The sequence below is a fragment of the Ochlerotatus camptorhynchus genome, unplaced genomic scaffold, assembly GCF_037179485.1.
Source record: "Ochlerotatus camptorhynchus isolate MF236.1 unplaced genomic scaffold, CSIRO-AGI_Acam_v1.1 ptg000157l, whole genome shotgun sequence".
Lineage (NCBI taxonomy): Eukaryota > Metazoa > Arthropoda > Insecta > Diptera > Culicidae > Ochlerotatus > Ochlerotatus camptorhynchus.
This window is the reverse complement of record NW_027040647.1, coordinates 582,952-603,597: the sequence shown is the minus strand read 5'-3', so window position 1 is coordinate 603,597 and position 20,646 is coordinate 582,952. Positions and strand designations below refer to the sequence as shown.

The 20,646-nt window shown below is 37.2% G+C and overlaps 1 protein-coding gene across 1 annotated transcript in view; it reads right to left on the bottom strand.

Moving 5' to 3' along the window:
• Positions 1-20,646, bottom strand: part of Spec2 (CDC42 small effector protein Spec2) — a 107,517-nt gene that overhangs the window by 522 nt on the left and 86,349 nt on the right. The window contains exon 4 of the mRNA XM_065222119.1: positions 47-153. Within this exon, the coding sequence (XP_065078191.1) occupies positions 47-153 (107 nt within the window). The remainder of the gene's footprint in view (positions 1-46; positions 154-20,646) is intronic.

Here is a 20,646-nt window from a genome sequence, read left to right as displayed (position 1 = left end):
CCGGCCGCGGTTTCGGTGACGGTGACGGCACCGGTGCCTTACTTACCTGTAGTCTTAGCGAATTCATTTCGTAGCCACCTTTACTCTGCATTTGGTTTTGTATCGCCGAGAGGTGGTTCGTTGAGAGCTCGATGTCGTTGGAACCAATGTGGCCTAAAATGCGCAGAAAAAAAAAGAAAAACAAACGTATAAATGAAAGGAGATGTCGGTCAATAAGGCGGTGGTACACATTAGCATTAAGAAAGTTCAAAAGTAAATTCAAATGAAATCGGTATTAATTGCGTGCTGAGTTGAGGTTGTGACCGCGAAAAGCAAGACAAACAGTACATCATACGAAGCAGTTCTTTCTAATTTTTTATTTATTACGCAAATTTTAATTATTGTATTTTGCAATTAGCACCAGGTCACACATTATTATGATGGCCATCATAGTGGCTACCGAAATCAGACTTATATCATTATGTTGCAAGGTATAATACTACCGAGCATCTTCTTTGTTTTGGCTTTATTACGTCCCCACTGGGACTTTCCGCCCGCTCTCAACTTAGTGTTATTCAGCACTAACACAGTTGTTGATTGAGAGCATTTTAAGCCTGTACCATTTTTAGAACAACCCGCACCTCTCTTTTTGGAACGGGTTCGAACATTTAGTAACAGGGTGTAAACTACCTGTAAAATCAGGGAATATCAGGGAATTCATTTTTGTACCTGAAAAATAAGGGAATCACAGGGAATTTCATTCAAATTCAGGGAAATATTTGTTAATCACAGGAACTTATCAATAAGTATGACCGACTTCGCAAGTTTCAAACAAATTAATTACTCGGTGTAGTTTGAGGATGATTATTCACATCAAATTTTAAATAAAGCTATAAACTAGTGGTTACTCAATGCTTGATGTTGCATTTATGCAAGTTGAGCTAAAGTTACTCAAATAAAAGGGTATTTCGATGATTTTGAGCCCTCTCAGTTCCTACTAGGTATTGAAACATTCCTGAGTTGAACTGAGATCATGAGGGTTGATAAAAATCAATTTCTTTAAACGCTAGACGTTGTTAGTTGTTGCAAAATTTAAAATCCAAATGCCTTCGACTAGATTGGTGCGCCTGCTCGATTCAGCTGAGTCCAACAACAGTCAATTCTTTGAGCGCATTGGACCGCCTTAGAGTAAATGTAAGAATGATAAAGAGTCAAGATAAGAGAATGATTTTTTGACTTAAAGCTCGATTCAAAGTAAATCTGGACGCACGGTTTAATACACCACCGCGCCCTGCTGGTTGGAACGAAAAAAGGTTGACAGGCATTTGTTGATGTTTCATTGACGAAGAAATTGGTGAAAAGTTTTTCTCGACGCATCCCGAAATTACGGATCATGGAACTTGAGAAAAGAAAATTAATTGTTCACAAACATCTAGAGAACCCTTCGTGGTCTGCCTCAAAAATAGCAAAAGTGTTAAAATTCCCAAAGTCAACGGTGAGTCTTGTAATCAAACGTTACAAGGATACTCTGAGTGAGGATAGGGTAGAGAGCATCTATCATAAAAGTGGCACTAGGGACAAAGAGCTGAGGAGAAAGGTGTTGAGGTTCGTGAAAAGCAACCCAGGTGTCTCCATACATGATTTGGCAAAGAAATACGATTCCAACTTTTCCACCGTGCGTAACATCCTTTCAAGAGAAGGATATATGTCTTTTTGTGCCATTAAACATCCGAATCGCTCCATGAAACAAAATGTAGTGGCCAAAAAGCGAGCACGATTACTATTCGAACGAGTTTTGACGAAATTTGGTGGCTGTATTTTAATGGATGACGAAACATATGTCAAAATGGATTATAAACAAATCCCCGGACAAAAATTTACCCTGAAACTGGTCGTGGGGATGTCCCTTCCAGGTATAAATTAGTTTTTGCTGATAAGTTTGCTCGGAAACTAATGAATTGGCAAGAAATCTGCAGTTGTGGCCTTAAAACCAAGGTTTTCATCACATCTCACACAATGACGTCGAAGGTTTACATTAAAGAGTGTCTTAAAAAGCGGATTTTACCCTTCATTCGGCAACACAAGACCAACGTTATGTTTTGGCCGGATATAGCCAGCTGCCACTACTCTAAGGAGGTACTAGAATGTTATGCTGCAAACAATGTTAATTTCATCGCCAAAGAGATTAATCCTCCGAATTGCCCTGAGTTCAGACCGATCGAAAAATATTGGGCAATTAATTATATGATTTGAGTAGTAGCTATCTGAAGATCCGAGAGATGTCGCCCCTTCAGTGGTAGGAAAATCATTTTTGCAGTATGGAGAATATCAGAAAATCCACGATTTGTGACTAAACTTGCTTTCACAGAAGGAAACAAATAAACGAGTGTTTACCTTATCAACATAGTAATAAACTCGTACAATTTTCATGCATCTAAAATGCCCATAAAGACGATAATGAATAAAAACTGAAAATTTTCATGCATTTCCAAATGGCTTCCTACCATTCCCATACATTCGAAAGTGACTGGCCCTCTGGATGTGGATGATGTCAAAGACAACAAACATGATTAATTAATCATGTTTTGTTGTTTTTGACATCATCCACATCCAGAGGGCCAGTCACTTTCGAAAGAATGGGAATGGTAGGAAACCATTTGGAAATGCATGAAAATTTTCAGTTTTTATTCATTATCGTCTTTATGAGCAGTTGTAGATGCACAAAAATTGCACGAGTACATTACTATGGTGATAAGGTAAACACTCGTTTATTTGTTTCCTTCTGTGAAAGCATGTTTAGTCACAAAACTTGGATTTTCTGATATTCTCCATACTGCAAAAATGATTTTCCTACCACTGAAGGAGCGACATCTCTCGGATCTTCAGTATAGCTACTACTCAAATCATATAATTAATTGTCAAGCGAAAACTTCGAGGATGCGGTAAAGAAGTGACAAATGCACAACAAATGCGTTTAAAGTGGAATAAGTTCGCCGGTACAGTGTCACCAGCGACTGTGCAGATCATGATGGCATCGATCACAAGTAAAGTGCGATAGTTCGTTCGAAACGGGTGCACGACGTTAGGCATACGGTCGTTAGGCATGCGGACGTTAGGCATACGGACGTTAGGCATAATGTACGATAGGCATAATGGACGTTGGGCATAAAGGACGTTAGGCATAATGGACGTTAGGCATAATCTACCGGATGAATTCCAGAAGGATGATAATGGAGACCGTCTATTGATTGCTGACTTCGGTGACAATAATGAAAGAGCCTTAATTTTTGGAACTCATGAACGACGTCTTGGACAGGCAAAGTATTGGGTTACAGATGGTACGTTTGCCACAGTTCCTTGTTTGTTTCGGCAACTCGTCACTGTTCATGGAAGTATCGCTCCCTCACATCAGCAGACGGTTCCGCTAGTTTTCATTCTGATGACAACAAAATCAGAATCGTTGTATCGAAAAGTATGGCAGGAAATCCTGGAAGCAGCAGGTATGTTTTTTTGTTATTGAATGAAAAACCACAGAATTAACCATTCTTGATTTCATGAGCTGCTCTTTGGCATCATATTTTATTCAACCTTGGCTGTTTTTTTTTGTTATTGAATGAAAAATCACAGAATTCACCATTCTTTATTTCATGAGCTGTTCTTTGAGGAAAACCTTTTCTTCTTTGACTTTTGCAATATGCGTGTAAGAATATATTACAACAAATGTGTGATTTTTTTATTTCTAGATGCGATTGATTTCAAGATATAGTTCAAAACTAAACTGAGTTTTCATTGTAAGATTACTTAACCACTATCGCTGCTAATCATGGATCTAAATAAATATGTAGATACGTCACTTATGATATGATAAATAATGGATTCCAAACTGTGCTTATTAAATAAACTATGTTTGTTTAACTTGTATCATTTTTTATTCAACGCTAAGCCTAATTTAAGCATTGTTTACAGGTTTGCAGGTTAAGCAGGTTTCTAGAGTTGCACAGCAGCAAGGTATTTTATGCCTAACGTCCATTATGCCTAACGTATATTATGCCTAACGTCCATTATGCCTAACGTCCGTATGCCTAACGTCCGTATGCTTAACGTATTTATGCCTAATGGGGTACACTCGTTCGAAACGGTGAAATGTAATAACTTGTTATATATCGTTTGGAAGCTGAAAATACCCTTTTGTTTCACGTTTTGATGAACCGTGTATGTTGTTTAATTATTGAGTTATGATCACTTGAATACGTCCAAATTTACTTTGAATCGGGCTTTAGGACTACGTCTTTGTGGAATACCCGAAAAAAATAATTATAATGAAACAACGAAATTACAATGCTTTTTACTGTTGAATTTTATTGTACGGGAGAAAAATAGATTTCGATTTTTAACGATACAATGCTCAAACAACGAAAATTAGTGTGATGAGATCAAATTTGTTCGGGAAAAATCACTTTTTTATATTGTTAAGATGCTTAACAACCCCCCTTTTTTACTGAAAATTTCTCAAATACCATGATTTTCATTGTTGTGAACCATTAATTTCGTTGTGATTTTATGGTAATGGACAAAAATGTCCAATGTTTCGACAGTAAATATCATGATTACAATGACAATAAAAATCATTGTATTTTTATTGGATTTTTTTACGGATATATTGGGGTTGCAAATCAAAAAAATGTGTTACGAAATAGTGTCAGGTTTTAAACGCTTACAACTTGGACATTTATGAATGGATTTCAAATTTGTTTGGTATGAAGATGTTAGTTGTTCATCAGTAGTAAAATATTGAAAACTAATTAAACTTTTTGACCGTAATCAACCAATCATGTGCTTGCTTGCGATGTTATTCGAGAGAACAGAGAGTGACAAGCTAATAGCGAGGTTATAAAATAGCGTACCTGTTAAAGATCGACTTGAATGACTCGTTCCAAACCGAGATTCCGAGCAAAGATGTTCAGATGACCACAACTCTAAATTTAAGATTTTTCCGTTTTATCGGTTAAATGCATACGTAAACTAAATAATATCACATTATTAAACCTTATTTTCAAAGGCCGTGTATTTCTATAGCGGTGGATTGACATTGCAATCCACACATAACATCTATATAAAAAAAAAATCAAAAACAAAGTGATATTTTCGACGATTTCTATTTTCAGTTACTTTAAACCGACATAATATATCCATTAGATGATTCAGCACCAACAAACCGACATGACACTTAATTCTTACTTATGCCCGAAAATTTTAAACGGCCAATTTAAATATGCAGTGATCTAAACTGTCACAACCATAGGATTTTTTGATCTAGATAAAAATAATTTGTCCAGAATAGATCAGACACGAACCAATTCATAACTTTTGCATGCGGGTTCATGCACCCAACCGAGGGATGTAAGATTCGTTTACAATTATGTGGGTGATGATGAACAGAGGATGTTAGTGGAGACCGCATGAACCGAGGATGCGATATACCTAGCTGCGGTCCAATGCAAGAAAATTGGAGACCGAAAAATCTAGAGTGTATTAGTGAGGTAAATTAGTTATGTCGAAAAAATAGGAATCCGATTGCCGACTGAACTCGAACCAAGAACGCTTCGATTATCAGACCTGTGCTTTCTCCACTGCTCTCTCCATGCTCCTGAATATGGATAGCCTAAAAGCAAACATTAAGCGCTCATTTTCTCGCATACTCGGCTTCGTATGCTTTTCCTGCTGGAGAGATTCGAGGCAAGTGTGTGCGTCGTTCTACAATGTTCTACAATGTGCGTCGTTCTACAAGCTTACTGGTATAGTCGAAAGCGTAGATAGAACACGAAATGAAAAAGACAAAAAACCATTACATCGCCTGTAAGGTCAACTTCTAACATTCGCTGCGATGTTCATGAACAGAGGATGATAGGAAACGGAACTAACATTCATTGTAATAGATTCTTAGTTTGCGTGTGGCTTAGCTAAATATTTCCCACAAACACGGAGCCAGATGTCAGTAGTGTACTTTGGTCATAGATTTTATTGTTTTTGCTATGGTCATTCATGTCGGTTTGTCGGTGGATTCAGTTCAGTTTAGAATTCGCTAAACAGGTAGCGCTAAAGTGCTACAGTGCTTTCCCGATTTGGTCAGTTCCCGATTTTGTCTACCCCCGATTTTGTCAGCTTTTTTTTCCGATTTTGTAAGCCTGCAGATTTCACTAAATTTTTGAGTTTTAAAACATGAATTCTCAAACTCTGCACTCAAAAAAATTGTCACATAAATTTCACTGGAAAAAACACGTAACCTTCAGATATTAAGAACTGTCTGTAAAGTACATGACGTTAATAAAATTTATTACAAATCGTATTAAAAGCAATGTAATACGATTTGAAACTTAGATGAATACTTACATAAGTTTCAAATGAATTTCACGGAAGATAGTTTCACTTTGATTCTACATGAATTTAAAGTGTGAAAATTTTTGAGTGGTTATGGCACAAACAAAACCTAACATGGCGTCCAAACATTGCTGACATGTTGTTGCTGCATTCACAAATACCATTTGGATTTGATGAATTTTCTGATAAGTATGATGTTTTATTTTTGTCATGATACACCATTTATTTATAGTATGTTTTTAGAACGAGGAATTGATGGACGAGGGATGATCTTACCCTGCTGGAAGTTGCTGGAACACCTAAGACATCCCTAACAAAATTGTTATGGTTACGACGTATTTGGGTATCATCCAAAACATTTGTGGAATAGTTCTATTATTTGGGTTATCGTTCGTTTATGGTAATTTTTGTTAGGAATATATTATCAGCTATCTGAACAATACCATTTTTATTATCTTGAAAAATTGTTTAAAATTCATAACAATGGATGATGCTACGAAGAAATTTACTAAAATTTAAGTGAAAACATAATAAAATTTACTTAGAAAGTACCAGTACCAGTTGTTTTCTAGTGGATTGCAGGGCTGGTAGCGATCACTGGTGTCAAAAATAGTGATTTTAGTGACCATGTTGAAGAAATAAGTGACCAAATAGTGACTTATAGTTGTAAAAATAGTGACTAAAAGTGACCTAAGAGAAAATAAATGTTTGATGTTTTAGACTTATTGACTAATTATTTATGAGATAAAACACTTATGTACTATATGAACCTTTAAAATGAAAGATTCAATAGAAAGTGTATGGTCACGGTATTAGTCAGTGTGTCTACTAACTGCAAAAACCTGGAAAACCGGGAATCCTCAGGACATTTTATTTTTCCTTAAAATACCTGGAAGGCTCAGAGAATTGAATAAATTTCTTACTAAGGATATATAAAGAAAAGAATGCATTTGAAAATACAAGCATTTAATGTTTCCCGTTATTTACATTCGCACTTTTAACTTTAAAGATCCACATTGGACTAATATTCAGTAACACATATATTTAAAAAAAAAACAGAGTCTTGAAATGTATTTTTTTTTTGGTTTGAAACATGCATATTTCCTAGAAATTTTAAATTTGAACTAGTTCTGGCTTTCAAAGCTATAATACTTCAAGAGATTTTCAAGAAACTGGAGTAAAAATCCATGCACAGTTTTAAAAGCTTTAATTTCTAAGGACCTTATTTTAAGGAAGTTCTGGGAAAAGAATCTTTCAGAAAAACATCAAATCCAATCTGCTTTTAAGGTAGTCCTGAAGAATTTTAGATTTCTTGTGAAGCCTAAAAGTTTTGACAAAAATTTGAAGAAACCCTGAATTGAATTAAAAGCAAATTTTAATGAAAACTCTGAAAATTTCTGAGGAGCACAACTCTTTTAGAGAAAAATTTCAAGGGCCTTCTGAGGATAATTTTATAAAATTGTGGAAGCAAACGAATCCAGAGCATAAGTCCTTGGAATCTGTTTTGAAAATACTAAAAGAAGGATTACAATTAAATCTGAGAATAACTCCAGAACATCTTCAAAGGAATTCGGAAAATAAATTCAGGAGTGTTTTCCAAACAAATTATGCGAAGAAATCTAAGGAATTTGTGAAGAGAAATGCCACTGAATTCTTAGGAGACTTTCCATGTGAGTAGAATTCCAAAAGAAGGATATCTGAAATGAATTCAATAAATATTCGGAGAGTTTTTCCAAAGGGTTTCTTATTGTGGTGAATTTCATGGTCTTTTCGAGGAAAACTAGAAGAAAATTAAATTAGGAGGATAGCTTTATTGAAATGTTGAGGAATATTTCAATGGAAATCAGAATAGACTATTCTGAGGTCTTCCGAACTACTTGAAAGTTCCCAAATTTTTCCTGAAGCTAATGAAACTGCCTTAAAATTCTTTTGTAGTTTGAGAAACTATGCTCACTGATGCTCACAATACTTCTCATCAGATTCTTAAACTTCCCTGAACTTTATAGGCCTTCCTAAAGTTTCCACAAAGTTTCTAAGGTTGCCTTGAAGTTTCGACAATTTTCGTTAAGTATTATAACCATAATAAACGCTCACTTATTTTCCCTGAATTTATCTATTGGTACCTGAAGTTCTCTAAATTTGTTTAATAATCCGGCAAATTTTCTAATATATATTCATAATTCCCTGACGCTTCTGACGTTTTCGGATCAATCATAGAATTCATAGAATACGGAACTCCTTGTAAGTCTCTGCAAATTTGCTTAAATTAGTCGAGGGGGACGACTCTATCTACGTTGCAGGACAGATTGTGTTTTGCTGTGGCTAACTGCGTGCACGCTGAATAGATAGAAAGAAGATTAATGACGATTCTGAAGATTTCCTGCAAAAAGATGCAACTAGATGCAAGTAGATGCGAGAACTGCGAAGATTGATTCGCTAGTGTGAAATTTTTTGAGCATCTAGTATTGAGATTTAGATGTGTCGCCTCCCTCGAAATTAGTGGTATAATTCTGAAGCTATCTGATCGTCCTTGAAGTACTCGGAACTTCGCTGAATATCATGAAACTATCTAAAAGTATCTAAATTTATTATAAGTTCTCTGGAATTTCTTGAAGATATCACTGATTGCTAAAAGTTCTCGCAAAGCTGTTTCTTTAAAACTGATTGCCATGTCTTAAAAAAAGTTTGGGTATTTTGCTGTTCTTTTGATCTTCAAAAAAAAAGCATATTTTAACGCATTTAAAAATAGCTTTCTTATTATAAACCTGGAATTAATCCGTTAAAGTACTGGAAAAAATTTGGAAAACTCATGTAATTCTATTTAGAAAAATGAGTAGACACTCTGTAGATAGAGAAAGACGATTAAACGCCACAAAGCAAAGAATGATCAATCTTGAAATAAATTCACGCTAAAAAAGTTGAAAATAGTGACTGATTACAAGAAAAAGTGACTTTAGTGACTTAGCCCTCAAAAAGGAGACTTTTTAGTGACTGGCTTGAAAAAAGTGACCAAGTCACTAAAAAGTGACTCGCTACCAGCCCTGGGAAAGGGCAAAGATCTTTTCACTTTGAGTAATTTTCACTTAGATGCTACATGAAAATAAAGTGAAATTTACTTCCAAAGCCTATACTACCTATTAGATTTGTTATTAAAACTTTGAAACCAATCCACATATGAAAAACGTAAAATTTACGTGAAAAACTAGATGGAAAAAATCTATGTATGTTTACATGTAAATTTTCTGAGTGTACGCTATGAATCATTATTGTTATTCTTACATTTGCTGTAATGTGAATGTTAGGGGAAGCGGGGGTAAAATGTGCAGAAGGGGTAAAATTAACAATTGACGATTTAGAGTGCTTTTTCATTCATATATCAATTAATTCAACGCACAGGTCTTTCATTCAATGCACCTTTTACATTTTAATTCATTTACATTAATATAATATACTCGTATTAGGAATTAATAGTTTTGAATTGCTGTTTGCTGGAAAAAATCATTTTTACCACGGAAAACCTGTTTCTTTTTTTTTTGCAATTGTAATAAACACATTGCTTCATTGTCAGCAACATTCATTGCAAGAAAAAAACATTACATAGAAGAAATGGATGTAATGTCGGCCTAAATGCCCCTAATTTGGGCCCATACATAAATTCAGGAATCGACTAAATTTTCAATAGCGACCACAAATATCCATTAATACCGTCCCAATGACGCGTTCATCTAGATAAAATTGAAAAATAGCAGATTTTTAGCGATGGGCCCAATCTTAGATCCATTAGACATTAGACATTAGAGCCCATTCCCCTATTTCTTTGAATTGTACATAAAAGTTTTGATTGACTTCCAATTTTCAAGAGATTTCGTCATCGCATATTCTCGAATTCAACGGAGATAAATAACATCGTCAATTGAAAAGGAATACTTCAACCTAATCAGCCCTATCAGCTTTTGTTTTGGATTGTCGGAGAGGCAGTTTGGATTCCGGAAAGGGAAATCAACGGTGGATGCAATTCGGACAATGGTCGAGAGAGCCGAGAAGGCGTCCAAACAGAAGCGAAGAGGAGATCGATATTGCGCCGTGTTAAAGATCGATGTCAAAAATGTGTTCAACAGCGCAGCTGGAAAGCCATTGCCAATGCGCTGCATAGAATAAGGGTCCCTGACTACCTGTGTAGGATTCTTAGGAGTAACTTCCAGAACCTGGTTCTGGTCTACGAGACAAACATGGGACAGAGATCGATTAGGATCACAGTGGGAGTTCCACAAGGCTCCATCCTTGGTCCAACGCACGCCTTTACCTCGAAGCGCGTATTGAAATACCTGGGAGTGATGATCGATGACCGGCTAAACTTCAACAGCCACGTCGAATATGTCTGTGAGAATGCTTTGAAGGCCATCAAAACAATAGCTAGAATCATGCTGAACATCTATATTCCCAGCAATATCAAGAGGCGTCTTCTGGCTAGATACTGAGTTAGCAGAACTGGAAACGAAGCAGAACCAAAGGAAACTAAAGCAGTACGTTTCGGCTCATGGCCATGTGAGTATTGAGTGCGTACAGAACCATCTAATCGAAAGCAGTATGCGCTATCGCCGGAATGATCCCTATCGGCATCACCCGGCCGACGACAGCGAGTGCTACAGTCGGAGAGAAGCCGGTAGAGTACGGAAAGTGCACACTTAGAAAAATGCATGCAAATTTAGGTGTTCTGAGCAAGGTTGCAAAGACTCATTTCAGCTAAAACAATGTTTTTCTAAATTATGAAATAATTAGATGCCATGATCAAATTTTGAATTGGTAGGATACAAGAAGAGGTTGCAAAGAATGTGTTTGACATATTAAACCTGTTTATTTCACTTCATGAGAGTCACAATCAGCGATTTTTCACAAACTCACTCACTCACTCACTCACTCACTCAGCGATCAGCAAATCGCTGATTGTGACTCATAGAAAGCAACATTTACAGGTTTTATGTTTCCAACGCATACTTTGTAACCTCTTCTTGTAAGTTACAAGTAAAACATGCCATCATACCATCTTTTGGTTTTATTATTCCGAAAAACATTATTTTAGCTGAAATGAGTCTTTGCAACCTTGGTTCTGAGACTGACATATACGAGCGTCAATTTTGACATAAAATTGAGTCATAACAGACGCGAAATTCAGCTCAATCAAACGTACTTTTCAGTCTCGAAGCACTTAATTTTACATTACACGTTTGTTTACGTCTCATCCTTTATGTCGGAGATCGATCCCGTCCCGTGTAAAATTAGTTATTTCTAAGTGTGTGGTGAAAGCGGATTCTTTGGCAAAGTGGCAATAAGAGTGGAACACGATGGATAACGGTAGATGGACACATCGGTTATTACCGATTCTTTCGACACCTAGGTGAACAGAAAACACGGAGAAGTCAACCACCACCTGACGCAGTTCCTGTCTGGCCACGGCTGCCTTAGGAAATACCTGCATCGGTTCGAACACGCAGCGTCACCCCTCTGTCCGGAGTGTGGCAACGTGGATAAAACGCCTTAGCATGTGCTGTTCGACTGTCCAAGGTGCGAGACAGTGCGAAGGGAGATGCCTGTCCTTAACGTGGAGAATATCGTCGATGAAATGTGTCCAGAGGAAGGCACTTGGAATGGAGAGAGGAGCAGCGATCTAGCAACGCCATCTAGCACTGAGAGTATGAGTAGTGCATGAGCACAGCCCCGTAGTCGCTTCATCGTGGTCCCGGGGGGATCCAGGCAGAGGAGAAAGTAAGGAATGGGCTTTAGTGGAGCTGCACTAGGCAACTAGTGGATACCACTCCGTGCCAACTTCAATCCAGGTCTGGCTTTTTGACCCCTCCCCCCCCCATTTTCTCTGCTTTGAAAATTGATACATATTTCATTATCATCAAAAGAAAATTGATTCAATAATTCTAATTATTTGATAGTTTAGGAGAGTTTTTACAAATAATAGCCATATGTAGGACAAGGTGGGGTAAAACGCACCCAAGTGTTTGAAAATATAACAGCGTTTTTTCTCGTACTATTAAAAGACTAATTGATATAAACAATTTCCCAGATGACTGTTCTGCAGCTCTTCTAGTAACTCAATTATTATTTTTAAACACGTAAATAAGCGCTGTTGGTCATATTATCCCATAGCACCCCGTACCCTATAAGACTTTCAATATTCTGTAATAATTTTGATCAAAAAAATAATGGGACATTTTTTCCCGATTTTGTCAGTTTCCCGTTTTTGTCAGCCTAAACTTTGAAAAGGGGCTGACAAAATCGAGAAAGCACTGTATTTGAGTTTATGTTACTTGCGTAACTCGACATTCTCGATAAGATAGAAGGTTGTTGTCTTTGGAAGAGTTGTTCAAATTAATAAGAATTATTAGATGATGGACATCTCAGTTCAAAATTCGCTCCCTAGTCAGCGCTTACAATTTGGTTTCTAGTTGATTGCTGAACTCGACATCTCACCTAGAAAGAAAGTTCTTCAGATGCATAAGGCCTATTGGAAGGTATACATCTCAGCTCAGAACTCCGCCACTATGTGGCGCTAGTGTGCAGTTTAACATCTAATTCCTTGCTTTAGCTTGACAGCACGACTAGACAGCTCCTTCAGTGAAGTTGTGCGGATGGACAAGACCTATCGGATGCTTAACCTCTCAGTTCATAATTCACTCACCATTCAACGATAGTGTCATTTGATTCTAAATGATTTCTCAAGTCGACATGTTGAATAGATAGGAGAATTCTGCCTTTAATAAAATTGATCTGATAGATAATGCCTCCAGCTGGAAACCTCCCAAATAAAGACTGGAACCTCCATTTACGAACCAAACTGAGAGTTCGTAAATGGAATCGGTGTGTGAAAAGAACTCGTTATTTGGGATTTACTTCGTAAATTAAGTTTTTTGAAAATATTGTCCAATACCCCACAATATGGGTATTTTTGGAATCAAGAACCATCCAGAAATCCATGGGTGGTGCTATTTTGAAATCCAAGAAGCCGGTTTCCGGTTACAGAAAAACTGGGAAACACTGCCAAATACCCCACAACATTAATATTTTTGGAATCGGGGTGATATTTTGGGGTATTTGACAGTAGGGGAAATGGATGTAATGTCGGCCTAAATGCCCCTAATTTGGGCCCATACATAAATTCAGCAATCGACTAAATTTTCAATAGCGACCAAAAATATCCATTAGTACCGTCAATTGATTAATTACAGATTTTTAGCGATGTGCCCAATCTTAGATCCATAGGCCAACATTAGAGCAATTTCCTCTATTTAGTTTTTATCTAATTGTAAACCGCCGTCTTGGACCTCAAAATGGCGTCAGACATCGACTTCCAGTGTCTACATGTCACCACGGTTTTCAAAAAATACCCATATTGTGGGGTGTTTAGTTTTTCCCAGTTTTTCCGTAACTATTTAGCATCTCAAATTAACCAAAAATCTTCTGGGAGGAAAAGGGTTAAGCAATGAGATATACATACAGGAGTGGCACATGATGGTGTTTGTTTGTGTTTGAGAGCAATACTACGAAACATTTTCAGAGATGAAAAGTGGTGACGACACAAGAACCAACTCTCCGAACAAAAATCGTGATTGTGACGTTGCAACTTTATTGTCTCCGGTGCCTGAAGCTTCGGGTACACGGGACCACACTACCACCCATAAAGTTTGCCCCGCTAACTAGTACATTCGTAAGAGGCAATGCCTCACCTATAGGTTAAGCACATAGAAGCTGCAGAGCTACGGGAGGCCTTAAGATAATAACATCTTATTTGGACAAGTTAAGCACTATGATGAGGCCTCCCTTAGCTCAGTCGGTAAAAGCGCAGCTACAAAGCTCAACCTGGAGGTGGCTGGGTTCGATTCCCGGTTCGGTCTAGGAATTTTTCGGGTTGGAAAATGTCTCGACTTCCCTGGGCATAGAAGTATGATTGTACTTGGCACACATTTATACTAATGCAAAAATGGTAAAGACAGCGAAAGCTCTCAATTAATAACTGTGGAAGTGCAGGACATCTTTAAAGGAATTTGGAAAATAATAAATTCAGGAGAGTTTGACAAACAAATTCTGAGAAGAAATCTAAAGAATTTGTGAGGCGAAATGAAATGCCAATGAATTCTTACGAGACTTGCAATAAGAGTGGAATTCCAAGGGAAGGAATGAGATTCAAAAGGAAATCTGAAATGAATTCAATGAATATACGGAGAATCTTTCCAAAGGGTTTCTTATTGTGGAGAATTTCAAGGTAATTCCGAGGAAAACTAAAAGAAATTTGAATTCGGAGGACAGCTTCATCGAAATTTTGAGGAATATTTCAATGGAAATCTCCTTTAAATATGGAATGGACTATTCTGAGGTCTTCAGAGCTACTTGAAAGTTCCCATTTTTTTGCAGGAGTTAATGAAACTGCCTTGAAGTTCTTTTGTAGTTTGAGAACCCAGCCTGATGCTCACAATACTTCTCATCAAAATCTTAAACTTCCCTGAACTTTATAAGACTTATTAAATTTTCTTCAATTTTTCTAGCGATCATGGTTCTCCTCTAAAGGTTTAACAATTCACTGGAGTTCTCTAAACTTCTTTAAAATTTATGTGATTTCTCTAATGTTAACGGAACTGCTCTGAGGTTATCTGTTCTTTTCTGAAATTCTCAAAACTTCTTAAGTTTTTGCAGTTCTCATGAAGCTTGTTGTACTGCGCTGAATTTAATTGAACCAAATGTTTAAGCTTCAATTAACTTCTGAACTTACTGAATACGAAGATCTCAATTAACTTTTTAACGTCTCTGAAATTATCGGAAAATCTGGGACCTGTTTTAAATTTCCCACTAATTTTCTGAAACTAATGGAACTGACCTCTCCCTGAAATTCCTCCAATGTTCGGAGCTTACGAAACTTCTTTCAAATGCTTCCGCATTCTGCTAATGTTCATGAAAATTCCTGAAGTTCGCGGATCTCCCCTTAATAGTCAATAGATTCCCATGAAGTTTTCCAAATGTTTCTGAACACCACAGTCCTTCTGTGAAGATTAAGAAGTTTTTCTAAATTTCTGGAACTTTTGTGCCACCCTAAGCATAACACAGTTATTGAACATGTCCATAGATGTCACCACTTGTCCATCTATAAGTCCGTGCGCGATCACCATTATAAACGTTCACTAATTTTCCCTGAACTTATCTATGCTTACCTGAAGTTCTCTAAATTTGTTAAATAATCTGGCAAATTTCCTGATATAGGGGAAATTCAGGTAATGTCGGCCTGAGTTTCCCTAGTTTGGGCCCATACATAAATTCAGCAATCGACTAAATTTTCAATAGCAACCAAAAATATCCATTAGTAACGTCCAAATAACGCGTTCATCTAGATACAATTGATAAATAGCAGATTTTTAGCCATGGGCCCAATCTTAGATCCATAGGCCAACATTAGACATTTCCCCTATATTAATAATTCCCTGACGCTTCTGACGTTTTCTTCTTTCCTTTATTTAGCGTCGGTCTCTGTTCCGCAATCTAGTGCCAATCACCGACGGACATCGATTGCCATCCATTGACGACAATCGATTGTGTAGGAAGGCAGCTTCCACACCTGCGTAGGATATCGCACCCATTCACAACACACATGGGCCGGGACCAACGGCTTTACTTCCCTTCCGAAGGAAGACGTGACCAGACATTTTTATGCCTCAGAAAAATCCCACCGACCTCGGCTGGGATTGAACCCAGACCCAATGGGGTGTTAGAAAGCAGTCACGATTACCACTACACCACCGGCGCCGGCTTCTGACGTTTTCGGATTAATCATACAATTCAGTGCCAACATTTCAAAGGGGCGTAATTGCATTTGTAAACAATGGCTTTAGCCATAGATTTCTCGCAAATAAAAGCTCACTCATGAAAAATAATAACACCACCAGGTAGAGGAATGTTTCCTCTAGAAGCTAGCATTATAATTTTGGAGAGGTAAAATATCATTCGCGAGAAATTGACGGCTAAAGTCATTGTTTACAAAAGCAATTACGCCCCTTTGAAATGTTGACACTGAATTCTTGGAATACCCCGCTGCAAATTTGCTTAAGTTAATTGGATTATTCTGAAGCTATCTGATCGTCCTCGAAGTACTCGGAACTTCGCTTAATATCATGAAACTATCTAAAAATAGATTAATTTATTAGAAGTTCTCTGGAACGTCTTGAAGATATCGCTGCTTGCTAAAAGTTCTAGCATTTTTTTTTTAATAATGGAATTCCGTTAATGTTGAACTCAGCTAAATTTTCGCATTTTTTTTCTTTCATTTTCTTGAAATCTCCATGATATAACACCCTTACTCTCACGTTTCCCGGATGTTCATATAATTTTTATCTCGTTCCAGAAATTCTCTCGGAGCTTTGCTGAAGTTTCCGAAAATTCCCTGTGTTTCTCGAAACTTCTTTAAGGTTTCGACAATTTTCATGAAATTATTTGAACTGTTCTTCGACTCTCTGATCTGTCTTGATGTTCTCGATGCTTCCATAAAGCTCTCAATTCTATTGAAGACCGCGGTTCTGTTCGGAAATAAATTGAATTCCCGTAAACACCTTCAAATCTGGACTTCTGTGAAGTTCCTGAAATATTTTTGAAGTTTTCATAAATTCTTTGAAGGTCTCTGTACTTCCCTGAAATTCTCGGAACAAGGAAAGGGCAGAACCGCTTTGAGGTTCTTAGCTTTCAGTAGGTTCCCCATATTTTTAGCGCGTTAACTTCCCTTATGTTCCCACAGTTTGTTTATGGAGCTGCACTGAAATTCTCAGCATTTCCTTTCATTCCTCAGAACTTCTCCAAAGTTCTTACAATTGTTGTGAAGTTAATGGTAAGTATTTCATCTTTATTAAAGTGAGAAATTGTGTTGTGTTGAACTTCAACATTCAATGCATCTGATTGTAAAGCTGTTTCTTTAAAACTGATTGCCATGTCTTAAAACATTTGGATTATTTGCTGTTGTTTTTGATCTACCAAAAAAAAGCATAATTTTAACGCATTTAAAAAAAAGCTTTCTTATTATAAGCTTGGAATTTACCGGTTTAAGTTCAGGAAAACGCAGGTAATTTTTTATTTAGAAAGATGAGTAGACACCCTGTAGATAGAGAAGGACTATTAAACGTCACAAAGCAAAGAATGATCAATCTTGAAATAAATTCACGCTAAAAAATTTGAAAATAGTGGCTGATTACAAGAAAAAGTTACATCAGGGACTTGGCCTTAAAAAAGGAGACTTTGACTCGCTACCAGCCCTGGAAGTTAGAGAAAATGGTAAAATACCTTCTAAGGTAATTGGAACTAGCTTCCACGGAAAGTTGAAAGATGCTTCGGAGAAAAATTGGAAGAACCTTCAGGGATAATATGAAAAGAGAAAACATCCAATAGCAGTTGCAATACATTTATAGACAAATCTAGAATAATCTTCTGGCTCCGAGAAAAATCAGAAGAAACCCGAAAAAACTTCATGGAGTAGTTGAAATTTGTTTTTAAGTAATTAAAAAAAAAACAAAGAAGTCGAAAGAAACTTCTATGTTCTTAATAATGACTATCAAAAATGTAACTCAAGACGAAAAAATCATCTTTCAAGCATTTACTCTAATGAGGTTCAAATAGGGGAAATGTTGGCTTCGGCAATACTTTAACCTATTATCGTGAAGGGGTAGACAACGTCCTTGAGAGCTCAATTTCTTCGTATCTCAAGCTTATTGCTTATCGCATATTAGCTTATTGCGTGCTCTCAACTTAGTGTTCTAGATGCACTTCCACAGTTATTGAGAGCTTTCAATGCCCGTACCATTTTTGCATTCATATAATTGTGTGGCAAGTACTATCAAGTTGAGATATTTTACAACCCGAAAAATTCCTAGACCGGACCGGGAATCGAACCCAGCCACCTCCAGCTTGGTCTTGCTTTGTAGCTGCGCCTTTACCGACTGTGCTAAGGGAGGTCCCAACCCAGAAGTTTGATATTTGATAGACCCAACTAGATCTTCCCAGAGCCACCAATCCACTTGATGGTTAATTTTGTTGAACCCAACTAGGTTTAATATCTTTTAAAAGACACACTAACCCACTTGTAGGTTAAGTTTTAATACAACCAACAACGTCTAGGGTTTCCCAACCGGTGGTCCGCGGCTGACAGGTGGGCCGCAAGGGTCTTGGTTGATAGGTCTAAAAAAATGCCAAAAGTGACAAAATCATGGCTAAAATCAAAACATTTTTTGAATCAGGTGGCTTACAGTGGGAAAAAGTAAGTGGAGTTAATACCGATGGCGCTCTAGCAATGCTGGGTAACAAATCAAGGGTTCAGAAAAAGATTATAGAGCTTGCTCCATACGCCACAGGTGTTCGATATGCCCTTGTCAACAAGAACAAGACTCTGCCGGAACTAATGTTAAAAGTACTTGATTCTGTAATCACAACTTTTTAACTATGTCAAATTTGGAGCTCTGAACACTCGTTTATTCGAAGAACTCTACAAGCAAATTAATTCAGATAACGTGGTTCTTCTTTTCTACACTGTTGTGCGCTGGTTGTCCAAAGGCAATGTTCTCAACCGTGCCTTTGAATTGAAGGAAGAAATCAAAATGTTCTTTGGAGTTCAAGTGAAAAATGAGTTCATTGCTAATTTTAGTGTGGAAGGTTGGCATAAGCGTCTCGCTTGTTCAATAAATGTTAGTGCATCACATCTGGACTTCTACGGGGCAATTAAGTTTTTTTAATACTTTATTATAGAGATTTTTAGCCGATGGCTAGCAAACACATCTAATTCACTTCCAAGACGATCTTCAAGCATTCAAGCAAAACTGGCTCCGAAAGGTAGGTATTTGGAAATGTTGCCATGTTTCATAGACTCTGAAGTATGACGGACAAAAGAGCGAACGACCTAAATTCGGATCTTTAATCAGAAATTATTGCTCATTTTCACTCACTGTAAGGTTTTTGATCTAATTTCCGTCCTACTAAGCACAACCCGCGCTTTACCTCCTTTTATTGAACGGGTTTGAACAAAAAATTGAAAATGTCTCTCAAAGGTGACTTCTAAATTTATTCACCTTTCCAAACGTATTGTTGGATTTGACAAAGAGTCACAAATTGTTGAGATATTGTTTAAAATATAATACTGCTTCTTGATTCTAAATTCGGTCTACGAGTTTCAATTCCGTTCTAATGCATTGAAATGCCGTTAGATTTTCTTCGTCCTACGGATAAACACTAGGAGCGCTTCTTTTGTTTTGAGAACAATGAGCGTAAATATTCATACAATGCGCTATAATATGATTTACGCTGTAGCTAATAAACTAACTAATCTGAACAAACCTATTATTGATTTGTGCATGGTGACATCATTGATATTATTGATCTTTTCTGATCGATAGAACGGAAATGGGCGATTGTGACGAAGTAGTCCTCTACCCTATTATCAATGTGAGCTGAGATACAAGAAGATGCTGATGTAGTCCGCAATCCGTTTTCTTCATCAATGGACGTTGAAGTCTTGATGAAACACAGGATGAATATTTGGATCTGAGAAATGATTCCTCATCTCGTGATTTGTGCCTTGAAAAAGATTTGAACCAGTGGTTCTGGGGTGCCATGTCGTATCCCAAAGTCTCCTAGCAGATATTGAAGATCCTTGTCCCATTTGCATCTTTATACGTACGTAAGAGAGCGGATGTTCAACTCTTCTCCACATTAAAACCATGACAAGAAACAGATTGAACGTTGACGATATGAGATTGGCATGATCACAAACGCAGCATCGTAACTAGATTTGAGATCTACAACAATCTCCCTGAACGGTTGGCTGCTGTTAACATAGTATTTTGAAATAAAACGAATCAAATGAGATCAAATGAATGGTTTTTATTCATCTCAGCGTAATTTATACAAGGTACTTTTCAGGGGGCCGCGGAACGCCCAATTGTTCACAAAGGGGGTCGCGGAGCTGAAAAGGTTGGGAACCACAAGTCTAGCGTCTTATCAAAGACTCAACTATATTTTACTGACCCTCTGCATCTCACTTCAACTCAGGAACGTGCCAGTCCAGTGTGAGTTCGATTTTTATTGATAATCTAGGCCCAAAACATCACCAACCAATTATACTTTATGATACTAGTGAGATCAATCATACTTTTAAGTAATGAGAAAGAATTAAGAAATATTGAGATTCCCTGATTTTCCAGGACCACAATTGAATTTCCTGAAAATCACTGATTTTAAAGGTCACAAAGTCGGTACTACGGCCAT